A 12,209-nucleotide genomic window follows, 5' to 3' on the forward strand; every position below is an offset into this window, starting at 1 on the left:
GACACTTGTATGCGCTTGAAGTCTGTCCTGCTGTTTTTATAGCAAACAATAAGTTAATGAAACCTCTTCCTTATCCTCAAGGTGGAGGGATGTCCGAGTGCAGAGTCTCCGGTAGCCCCCAGGAAAAGACTTCACTCTGCGGAGGACGCGCGGTGCAGCAGCCGGCCTGCTCCTGAGGGCGCCGGGTCGGTTTCCATCTCCGAGTCGGAGGAGAAAGGAGGCTTTTGCCAGCAATGTCAGAAGAAAGTGGCAGAGCTGAAGAAGCAGGCGCTAGCCCTGGCTGACAAAAATTCATTAAAGGTTGGTGAAATAAGTTTTTAAATGAAAAGTTTCGTCTAAAGTTTGAAATATTTGAGATATTTGCTCTTAGAAATAGTCAAATTAAATTAGAAAAGGTCTGAGTGAGCAAGTCAGTCACTGTATATTGTAAGTACAGAGTAAAACAGCTCTGGAGTCAGCTTTGGCTGCAGCCTCTGTCTGGGCTACTGTAACTGTTCTGTAGATCTGCTTGTGTCTATTGTGTCTTGCCCACCTGCACCTGCTGATTTCTATAGACAATGACTTTAGATCCACTTGATAGTTTCTAATTCTTTCATGAAGGCTCCCACCATCAGCTTGTAAAGTGTAAAGTTGTTTATTGGCTATACTTGACTTCAAATGCTGGCCTTGCATGTGAAAACGAGAGCTTTTAAGGCTTTGAAAGTAGCCCATTGTTTGGCTAAACAATGCTTATCTCTTTATTTTGCTGTTGGGTGTGGGGGGGTTGAGGGGTTCGAAATGAACGAGCTGATCACGCTGAGGAAGTTAAGTCCCAGTCGACCTTTGCTGTGCATTGAAAGTGTTCCTGTATGGCTGCTCCCACTATTCCCAACACTGTTAAATATAGGCCCCTAGACTGCTGTTGTTGTGGTGGGCTGGGTTTGCCCTCCGGTCGGTTCCCCTTTGTCGTCCCATTTTAGCGAGAGAGTCTCAAAGTCAGATTGGATTACAGCTCTTTAAGGTTCACCCCAAATCCCACAGCACCTGATGTTCAAATGGGAACAGGTATACAGGGGACAAGGGGGCATTTCTGAAGCACCTGTGTTCTCAGTTTGAGACATCTGTAGCCTATGTGTGGTCTAACATTTGTTCTGAGGATATCAGTTCTATGTTCATGTATCAGGTGAATCCACACCATAAACACGTTAAGCTTATCCATAGCTGCCATTTGAACTAACCTCCCGTTCTTAGCGTGGGACCCTCCAGCAGTACTTTACGGCTATCACCAGGTGCTCTGTGTTGTAGAAAAAGAGGGGCTGCCCCCCTTTTCCCCCTTAATGTGCACTTGTTGATGGCTAAATTGGCCCTTCATTCCAGGGTGACAAACAGTGAAGGCAGGGTGCTTTTATTGTACCAAGGTTATGGCATGGTATCTCCAGGTGACGTATAATAAACCCATTGTCTTTGTGAGTTTGAGCTGCTCACCTGTTGGGCATCACAGGATGAATGCAGTTATGGATGATTGCTTCCAAATTGCTTCCTCCATGGGGGGAATAAGGTCAACAGATGACTCAGGTGGCCTGCTTATCACTCTACAGTACCTGCTAGGTTCTGGCTAGTGTTGCTTCTGTGGTTGTCATGGGAAAAAAGCAGAGTGTGTTTACCGGCGGTCACACATCCCCTCCCTCCCCATCCACCCGCCTTTGCATTTTTTGTGAAGAGGAAGCCGGCTCCGCCCGCAGACATCCCTCTCCCCCCTCAGCCGGCCTGTGGACTTATTGTTAGAATGTAGTAGTAGTAGTGGAGAGTAGATAAAAATTCAAGGAAGAGTGTTAGGGTAGAGTGAATGTGCTTTCATACAGGGTACTAGAGGGAAAGTTCACTGTTCACACACACTGAGGCCATGCAGACAGCTTTTGTGTTTTCCTGTTTGGGTTAAAAGGAACCTGCTTATAGAATGTCCCACAAGAAATGCAGGGAAATAAAGGCCTTTTCCCTCCACACTGTGGTACGGAGTCAAGTGGTGTAAATGCAGAATCATAGCAATGCAATGAAATTTTTGCACAGAAAGCACTGGGTCACTTTGGCAACTTTATAAAGCATTTAAACTGCATATAAAACTACTATTGTATATTGCTCTTTAGACATATAATTTACAGTGATTTTCTAATTATAAATATTTTATGACATTCTGTTAAAGAGCTTAACCTCTAATTAACTTAACTGAAATTATGTCCTTGAGCTAACATCCTTAGGTTTTATGTTATTCAGGCAGCAGATGATTTAAAACACCCTGGGAAAATGTCCTTTGCTAAAAGTACAGTCTGAACCAGCAAAGACAACCTCCAGACTTGATCTAATCAAGGGAATTCACCTACTTAATTTGCATAATTAAAACCCACAGCAAAGAATGACTTCACTAGTGAGTAGCAGCCAGTCTGGACTGAGTCACTGTAGAGTGTGCTTACTGTGGCTGGACACAGCGGCTAGGTGAGGGTTGCTATAAAGAAAGACAATCGTTTAAATCTCAGCTTCAAAGTAACCAGGTAGCTCCTTACTGTAGTCAGAGGCTCTGTCATTAGGGTGATGCAGCTCAGAAATGTTAACTCTCACTCTTTTTTTGTCAGTCTACAGGCGTACTTAATATTTTAGTCATGTGTGAACTGATGAGATGAAATCAGAGTGAAGGGTTTTTGTGTGTCTGTGCCATCGGCCATCTCATGAAAAAGTTAAAAGACTTTCAGTGACATTAGGTGATTTTGTTTGTGTAGGTCCAGTAGCCGGGAGTTACAATTCTTTATCTGTGGCCAGGCTGGAGTAGCTCAAGCCCCCTAGTTACAGAAGCCCTGTCACCTGATATCTGTTTTTTTTTTAAGCTAACCCTAATTGTGCTTACTGAACCATGAGAGAGTTGACAGTCAGGGAGAACAGGAGTCAAAAAGACTGGAATACATTGATGAAATAAGCAAGGAAGGGTACGTTTAAAGAACCCTGAAGAACAAGTTGGGAGTGTACAAAACTGTTTTTGGCAATAAGCTTACTGGCTTTCTTGACTAGAAAGTGAGCAAACTACTAGCTAATCACAAATACTGTGTGCTGCTGATTTATGCACAAGGTGTCCAAGTCTGTAATGGATGGTGTGCGCGAGTGTGACTGTGAATGTGGCTGCAGGAATTAATTTGTACCAAGAGGATTTATGCCAGTTTTTACAGGTTGAATTCATAAATTATGGGAACAATAATTCACACAAAAGATTCATTTGGATTCATGTTTGATTTGTTTCTGCTTTTGTTTCTCATTTGACCCTCAAAGTGCAGAGTTGTTAGTGAATGCATGTAAGTGTTTCAAAACAGGTTTTGTTTCCTGAAGTGCTGGGGAAAGGAAATTAATCAACCCCATGTCACTCAACTAATGTTTACAGGCCGAAAAGTCAGTGACATTGTATGATTCTATGTTTGTATGACTTTGCTTTGTGTGGAATAAGCACAATTTCTACACAGCTACTTCTTTGTTTCTGCATGAATCTCTTGTATTAACTGTATGCTAATTGTGTCCTTGCCTACTTATGGTCAAAGAAGAACTGTGTTTAGTTCCCAAGGCCAAGGGGCCAGCAGGAACGTTGCTTTGTAGATAGAAGTACTGTGCATAGATGAGTGTGCTTACATGTCAGTGTAAGAGAAATGGTTCAGGGAAGGCAGGAAAGGTGAATGACTGCAGATCTATCTGTTTCTTCGGCAAGTCAGGGAGTGTAGCACCTCTCCTTTGTTGACTGACCTCTAAGATTTCTGCCCTCTTTCAGGGAACAGACCTGGGCAGAAACAGATGTACACTGCCAGACTCATATTCAGGAGGGTAGATGAGAGGACAGAGTGGCTGGCAGACCGATGGAATGAAGAATGAGGAAAAAAAAAAGTCTGTGTGAAAAACCCCTCTGGTTGTGAAACCTGAGCTAACGTAGAGTTAAAACAGAGCGTGACCATATTATTCTATTCACCTCTAAGCACCTGAGCCCCCGAGGCTCCCTGTGATGTGTGGATGCGTGTTGCAGGCCTCCTGTGCCTGCTCAGCAGCACACGCACTCCGGAGAGCCTGGGAGGGGAAGAAAGACGAGACGGCAGAATAGAGGAGACCCTGCACTGAGCTGTCCTCTTGTTTCATCCCTGCATGCAGTGTGACTTCTGCTTTATGGCACGTGGCTGTATTAAACCACAGAGCAATAATCTGGTGTCAAGTGGTGCAGAGACCACAGACATCAGTCATGGCACTACCATGCTGTACTGTATCTATGAGCCTCAGCGGCATACAGCTGCTCACTGCCACCTTACCTCGTCTCCAGAGATTCTTTTACTCAGCCACTTCTCCTTATGACAAATCTGTTTTGTGTTTGCTTTCATTATGTTTATGTCTTTTATACATATTGTAAGGGTGGGTACAGACTGTAAACACTTTCCTAGTACACGCTAAAATGTGTCCACCAAGCAGGTACTGGAAACTATCAGATACTGAAAACTGGCATTGAATGATCTGTTAAATTCATATTTTCTTAATTTTATTAGAAAGTTCCTAATTTTAATCACAATTTTGTCAAAAATTTAAGGTTTTTTGTTTACTGGGCTTAAATGGCTTAATATAAAAACATGTTCATATTTCTCAAAGTAACATATCACAAAGAAACTCATGTGTCATCTTAGCACTAGTATTGAGAATTTTCATTTTCCAACCTTGTTTACTGTAGTCGGCACAGTGGCACAGTTATTTTTTTTGGAACATTTTTCCTTAATTTCTTTGTTTTTTTCCAGTCTTTATATCCACCTGTGAACTGGCCATTAAATGCAGATAGTGGACACTTAATGGAGCATAAAGAGTTTCTCATTCACTTCCAGATTTTCACAGCTAGTCCTGCTTTCCAAAGCACTGTCACTGGCCAGAAGCCTTGTTTTTCAATGCTTCAGGCAAATATGAAACGAAGGCCACATCTTGACTTTGTCTGCTACTTTAATTTGGTGAGCTGAAGGTGAACTGACCCCAATTGTTGCTGCCAAATCCTTTACTTTGTATTACAGTTACAAGAGTAAATAGCTGTGAGGCGTAGTGTAGGAAAGGAGTTCAGGGTGCTCAAATCCATAGGCTGATGGGTCTGGAAGGTAACTGAGCTGCAATGAGGCTGAAGCTCATTGCCTTTCATCAGAAGGAGAGTTAAGGAATCTGGGGGAGATTGAGGAATTCTGCACCTGGAATAACTGCCATTCCTTATGTCTACGCTATGCTCCTGGCTGCCGAGAGGAGCAAATCCACAGCAGGCAAGATAAAACAGGAGCTGACTGAGACTCCTCAGAAGATGCCCACTAACACACAACACATATAGGAACGTGCACACAGGTGAACCCATGCTTGAGCACACATACCTGTGTGCGCAGAGTTTATCTGAATATATCTCCTTGTGGCCATCTGGCTCTTTCTGGTGTGGATGCATGCCAATCTGATGTCTACAGAGAGCTGTCCAGATGTTCCTCAGTTACCTGGCAAGGTGAGCAGAGCTATTTAGAGCTACTTAGAACTGGGAATTTACCCTGCCACTGTCCATTATTCTAAAGGTTGCAGTGTCTTTCTCATTTAAACAAGTAAAATACTTAAAGTCATCCTATTATCTTTAATAACAGTTATTCAGTAAAGGCATTCAATGAAACTGTGACTTATGAGACCAGCTTCACTTTGAAACCCGCCATCCACCAGATCATGAAGCTTCACGCTTGGCAGAGCATCTTAGTTTTCCTAAAGTCTCTGTAAATCTTGGCCTGAAGTGGCCTGTTGCATTTAGAACGAGTTGTATTCTTGACAAGGAAATTGTACCAAAATGTGGAATGAAATCTTTTGTATGAAAATATGTATTTTTTTTTTATATTTATCAAAACTACCCTGCTATAGAAACAGTTTGATATTTTGTAAAATCCTCCTTTTTGCTTTGTTTACCAGATGAGAAGTTGAATGCCACTTTTACTTCTGTCCCTTAACTATGAAGCTACAGCAAGGAAACCATTAGTTTAACTTAGCATAAACATTGGAAGCCGGGGGAAAACAGTTATATCCTGACTCTGTCCAAAGGTAAACAAAAATTTGCCTACCCACATCTCTAAAACCCACTACTGTGATTTACAAATTGTATCTGGTTTTCATCTGTTTATAACTGAAGTGTGAAAATAACCATGGGTGTGGTTTTATGGGCTGTTCCTTTATGTTTACACACACTTAAAGCTTGCTAGCATAATCATCCTGTATTGTAATTTAGACATGACTCAGTCAGGCAATAAAAACCCAGATCTGATTTTGGTTGATTATAGATAGCTGGTAAAGTGCTGATTCTGACATCACATATATATTCTTTAGTTGTTCCTCATTGTTAGTGTATTTGAAGAATGGTCACCAAGCTTATTAGTCTTTGTCTGAATGGGTTTGCTGCTGTTTGGTGAAGGATCATGTTACAATGAGCCAGACTGAAATGAAACAATGGATCTGCAGTCAAAGCTGACAGGGTCTGCAGAGCATGAGAACCGAGCAACAAAGGCAAAAATGTCAGTGCGCAAAGAACACAAATGCAAAGAAGTGTAGCCTGTGGGAATTAATCAGTTTGACTTGTTAATTTAGGGCGAAACACCTGTGTGAATGTGTGACTGTGAATATATGTGCATATATTTGTTTAATGCTATCTCGAGGCTCCTGCTTGGTTCTATATGTCACGGTGAAGTGAGATGTAACAGATGCAGACTGCAGGCTGCAGTCTATTATTGAATCTGATTCAGAGTATTGGAAAAACATAGTTGAGATAAATTTTCAAGATGTTATACAGACACTGAGGAGCACTGAGTTGGAGACCCATCTCCTGCTGGCTCCATAAACCACACTCATTTGACAGCAGGCCTTGTGGTAGCAGACAAATCGCCAGGCTTTATAGCAATGTGCTGAAAGAGAATGCCAGTGCTGTGTATCCTTGCCAAGATGGATATGCAGACAGCAAACTCTGGACTGTTTGGGTGTGGTTCCTTTGCTCACAGCAAAAGGCGGATACGAGGAGCGCGGTGCCTGAGTTGGACTTGACATCACCTAGTTTGTTTACCTCTTTGGCAGATGTAAATGGAGCTTCAACTTCTCACCTGTCAGTTCAGAAGACTGCCGGTGTTTGGACTCTTTGGCAATATTTACCCTCGGAGAGTGCATTGAGCATGGCCTAGATGTTAGAGAGGCAGGTTTATAAAATCTGTGACAAATGTTTACAGGGAATAAGCAATGCCTGTCAAAGTGCCAGGAGCAATGCATTTAAAGAGTTTGGTTTTTTTGCAGGAATTGTTTTTTTTTAACACAAAGTGAAATAAACTGAAAGATGACTGACTATGTACAGTATTTCACACCAGTTTGAAGGTACATTAATTATGAGTATGGGACTGGTTGATATGGCTGAAACAAATTTTACAATGTTAATAAGACAGATTTTCTGACATTGCTATTAATTACCAATTACCAGCTGCGTTCTTCCAGGTGGTTGCTTTTCAGTGCGACTGGAATTTTGACAGATCTTGGGAAAACTGCATTTTCCTACTATGCACCTTGGTCATGGAATAACTTGCAGAAAAATCTAAAGTGAACCAACTCCCATTAATAGAGCCATCCCTTAACTAGATAAGAGCATTTAGCATTCCCTTGAAAAAAAGAGATCTTGATCTCAATGGGACTTCTGGTAAAATAAAAATTACAATAGTGGAAATTAAGCAAAGATTATAATCAGTACAATGTGGTTCACTGTTATGCACTAGAAAACAAAAGCTTTAAATGTCAAGCAAATCCTTTAAACCTAGTTTAATTCTTTGGTCATATGGGGGCAGAGCAACAGACTGTAAACACATTAGCACTACAGTACATAAAGTTGATATGGTGAGGCACATTATCAAACATATTTATACACTGAGCACATATGGAGCAATATTAACATTCATCTGTAGCCATTTTTATGTCTACTTGACACTTGTAAATCCACCCTGCACCCTTCTTATTGCAGGGAGCATACAGTGGGTTTTAGGACTCTTTTCTGTAGGCTGCTGGAAGCTACAATGAGAGCAGTGAGAATGAATGAAAATAGTGAAGTCACAGGCCTTAAAATCAAAACAATGAGCTGAAAATAAATACAAAATAATTAATACATACATTTTATACATTTCAGACATTATTATTATTTTGAAATTATTGATATAAGCAGCTTTTACAACTCGTTTCCTTAGTTTTTAAACACAATCAGCTTGTAAGCTTAGTTAACCTTAGTCCAAGGGGGTTACACTTTTGTTTGGTACTACTGATTGCAACGTATTGTTTATTTAGAACTGGACTATTTATTCCCAGAGGAGCGGCTGAGTGACAAACAGTAGCAAAGTGTGCCTTGGGGTTTGCAGCTGCTGTGCTTTCACGTCATATTTCTATATATGTGTCTGGGTGATGGGATGCATGCATCTCTGTATGATGCCTTTGTGTTTGTGGAAGAGTAGATGGATTGTGATGGGCTGTGTTGTGATTGGTGGATGGGCTGCGTTAACTCGTTTCACTGTGCTCCCCAGCTATGCGTCGGGCTATCCGTTATCGTCAGGAGCTCATTCAGATATGTATAAATCCTGGTGCAGTGTGAAAATGCCAGTTAAAGTTCACGCTGCTCATGTTCATTTCATGCTTGAGTGTCCAGCCCCGTGAGCGAGGATGCGCGTGTGTATGGATGATGTGTGAATGTGCATGTAAGTACCAGAGGAAAAAGAAAGAGATGAAGCACATTCAGAGTCTCTCCATCCTTTCCACTTTGCTGCAGAAGCCATCCATCTTTCTGAACTCAACTGCTACCAATTTATGATTGCATTAATACAGTCAATATTTTATCCTCATTCCAACACACAGGCCTGGTGGTGGTGGTCTGGTTAATAGACAAGGTGATGGAGAAGGTGACTGGCCAGTGGCGTTACTACAGTTCATGGTGGGCTTTAGGGTGAATATAATGAAAACTCTTGCTCTTTTAGCCCATATGTGTTGGGTTTAACATGCCACTAATACTATTAAACTGCACTATGCTCTGTTATTAGCTTCATTATTGGCATGTATCATTATATCATCATCTAAGTACCCAAAACCTCAGATTTGCACCAAAGCATGCATCCCTTCCACAGGCAGAAGGAGCACAAGGAAAGAAGTGCAGAGTATGCTTTACAATGAGCATTTTTCTCTCATTATCGAACGACTTGACTTAGCAATTTGCCGCTGGCATTTTAAAGCAATGCTTTGTAGTAAAAGGTAGCATAGCTGCTTTTATTCCTAAGGAAAACTGTGTTTCTCAATAGGTGGAACACTGAAAAGGTCAGCCTCAGCTGTATGGATTTTTATAATGGATTTTCCCCAGAAGAAGTCAATCAAGATCCAGCAGCACTGTTGTTTGTCTGTGATTGGCAGGTGGAATCTGTTTCCTCACAGTTGTATACTTTAGTACTTGTAGGAATATATTTGAGTAACTTCCAAAGCAGCAAAGGCAGGAACAAATTGAATGGTTTTTGTTGTTGTTGTTGCTTTTGTGGTGCTTGAACTCATTGTATCACACAGAATCCGATATATTCTCATGCTTTCTTAGCAACACTGTTGTTTGACAAGCTTTCAAGTACCGAAACATCCTCCCTTTATATTTCCTAATTTAACCCATAATTCATTCAGATAAGCAACACAAGAGCGGTAAAGATGAGGGTGAAAGAGACAACTTCACTGCTTTGCCAAACACTTCATGCTTGTAAAATCCTCCATATTGATAAAGTGGTGCATTTTGCCTTGGCAAAGAGCAACACTGTAAAGAAAAAACAGGTCCTCAAAATCAGTCAGCTTCACTCTTATTTTCACCTTGATGATCTTAGCTGACATTTTTGCCCACATATGCACTCTTACAATAAACACGCGTACTTTGGAGGTCACTGGTGTTCAGCAAAAAGCAAAACGAGGATAATTAGATTCATATTCAGATCAGCAGAAATTTACTGTCTTGAAAAACGATGCTATCCCGAGCTTATCATTACTCCCAGCGGATGCTTGTGAAGTAAACCATCCCCTGCCTCCTTCCCACGAACCAACTCCCATTAATAGAGCCATCCCTTATGCTCTCCTCTTGTTACTGCCGCTCTATTTTATGATGTCACTCTCTCTGCTGAAGAGCTCTGGGCTGTTTTATCTCTTTCGTGTGTGTCGGGCACTTAAACTTAAACCTCTCTGTTTACGAGTCCCACACTGCCTCTCCATCCTGCTCAGTATCAGTTCAGCACCGCCTATAAAAGCTGAGCCATCCTTTCTGATCTGGGAACTTGATGTTGGACCTCACAGTGCAAACCTTCAGCTAAGTACCTGACTCCCATGCTGGGTGTGAGAACAAGCCTGTGAGAGAGTGTGTGGACAGCTGTGTGTGTGTGTGTGCAAGTTTATTCATAGCAGTTTGTCATTCTCTGCATTCTCAACTCTTCATTCTTAGTTAAACATTGTAGTTTTATGTGATGTCGATAGCGGTCTTGTGCCCTAATTACTGCTCTCTGGCCTGACTGAATGTGCTTAATTTGGCTTTCTGTTTCCCTTTCACATGGAACTGCTTTAAATAAATATATGTCCCCAACATTTTGGTGTGTGTTTTTTCTGAAATTATCATCAATAATGGTATGTGTTTTAGGCACTCAACCGCTCCTCATTTGCCATGGGCAGTTTGGCAGCATTTCCCCCCTGGTGCTTCTCTCAGACATTTAAATCAGCACAATTATAAGTGTTGTTTACCACTCTGAATTTATGCTTCAAACAAAAACACTGCTGGAATCCCTTTGAACATGTCTGTGCAGCATTGAAATGCTTCCCTCCCCATGAAAGGGGGAAGCTCTAGGGGACCACACCTATGTTTTTGACCTTAGTGAAAATTTGCATAATTTTATTGTTCACAGCAGGAGTGGATGCTACTGTTGTGTTCAGTTGTCTGACCCTTTGCTGTGTCTAACTCACCCCCACCTTCTCTTCCCTCTTAGAGCAGTAATTCAGCAGCTCATAAGAAGCAAAGCTTAAAAAATCAGGGTTGTCCTCTAATGCCCACTGCAAGTACACACAGCCCTCAGGTGGTAAAGCGGTTATATGGTCATCCTGTTGGCTAGGGATGATGGGGATTCGGTTTTATTGGTGCTTTTAGATCTCACTGCTGCCTTCAATACAGTGGATCACGGAATCCTCTTATCTTGCTTGGAGCAGTGTGTTGGAATTCAAGGTACTGTTCTTAACTGGTTCATATCTTATCTCATCAATAGAAGTTTTACTGTTAATATTGGTACCTGTTTGTCCTCCTCAACAATCCTTTCCTGTGGTGTCCCCCAAGGATCTGTACTTGGTCCCATTTTGTTCTCATTGTACATGCTCCCACTGGGATCTGTCTTAAGGAAATATGGCCTTTCTTTTCATTGTTATGCTGATGACGTCCAGATTATTATGCCACTGAGTAAAAAGGACATCTACTCGATTCAGCCGCTTTTATCGTGTCTTGCTGATATTAAGTGCTGGATGTCTCTAAGTCGTTTAAAGTTAAATGATGCTAAAACTGAAGTTATAGTGTTTGGCCCGAATTCGTCTGGCGACCTTCCGCCGGTAGACTTGGGTTTCTTAGGGCAGTATGTGTGACTGGTGATCATGGACTTAGGTGTTAAAATAGACACTGATTTGAAAATGGAAAGCCAGATAAATGCGGTCATAAAATCTGGCTTTTTTTATTTTAGGCAGTTAGTGAAAGTAAAGCCCTTTTTGTTGCAGCAGCATTTTGAGACGGTGATCCATGCGTTTGTTACATCTTGCATGGATTACTGTAATGCATTGTATGCTGGAGTCAGTCAATTGTGTCTTGCCCGCCTCCAGAGGGTTCAGAATGCTGCCGCTCGGTTATTGGTAGTGGGGCATAAGAGGGACCACATAACCCCAGTCCTGGCATCTCCTCACTGGCATCCTGTGCGCTTTAGGGTTAGTTTTAAGATTCTTTTATTTGTTTATAAGGCCTTGAATGGGCTTGCACCATCTTATCTTGCGGAACTTTTACGTCCGTATAATCCCTCGCGGTGCCTTAGATCAGCTGATCACCTTCTTCTGGAGGCACCGAGGGCCAGGCGGAAAACTAGGGGGGATGGCTTTTGCTGTGGTGGGTCCAAATTTGTGGAATG

The 12,209-nt window shown here is 41.8% G+C and overlaps 1 protein-coding gene across 5 annotated transcripts in view; it reads left to right on the forward strand.

The window, feature by feature from the left end:
- The window catches only part of kif26ab (kinesin family member 26Ab), a 73,293-nt gene that overhangs the window by 1,901 nt on the left and 59,183 nt on the right, over nt 1–12,209 (forward strand). For all 5 annotated transcript variants that reach the window (XM_020590975.1, XM_020590977.1, XM_020590976.1 and 2 more), the window contains exon 2: nt 82–300. In XM_020590975.1, the coding sequence (XP_020446631.1) occupies nt 82–300 (219 nt within the window). The remainder of the gene's footprint in view (nt 1–81; nt 301–12,209) is intronic.

The sequence above is a fragment of the Monopterus albus genome, unplaced genomic scaffold (assembly GCF_001952655.1).
Source record: "Monopterus albus unplaced genomic scaffold, M_albus_1.0 scaffold13.1, whole genome shotgun sequence".
Lineage (NCBI taxonomy): Eukaryota > Metazoa > Chordata > Actinopteri > Synbranchiformes > Synbranchidae > Monopterus > Monopterus albus.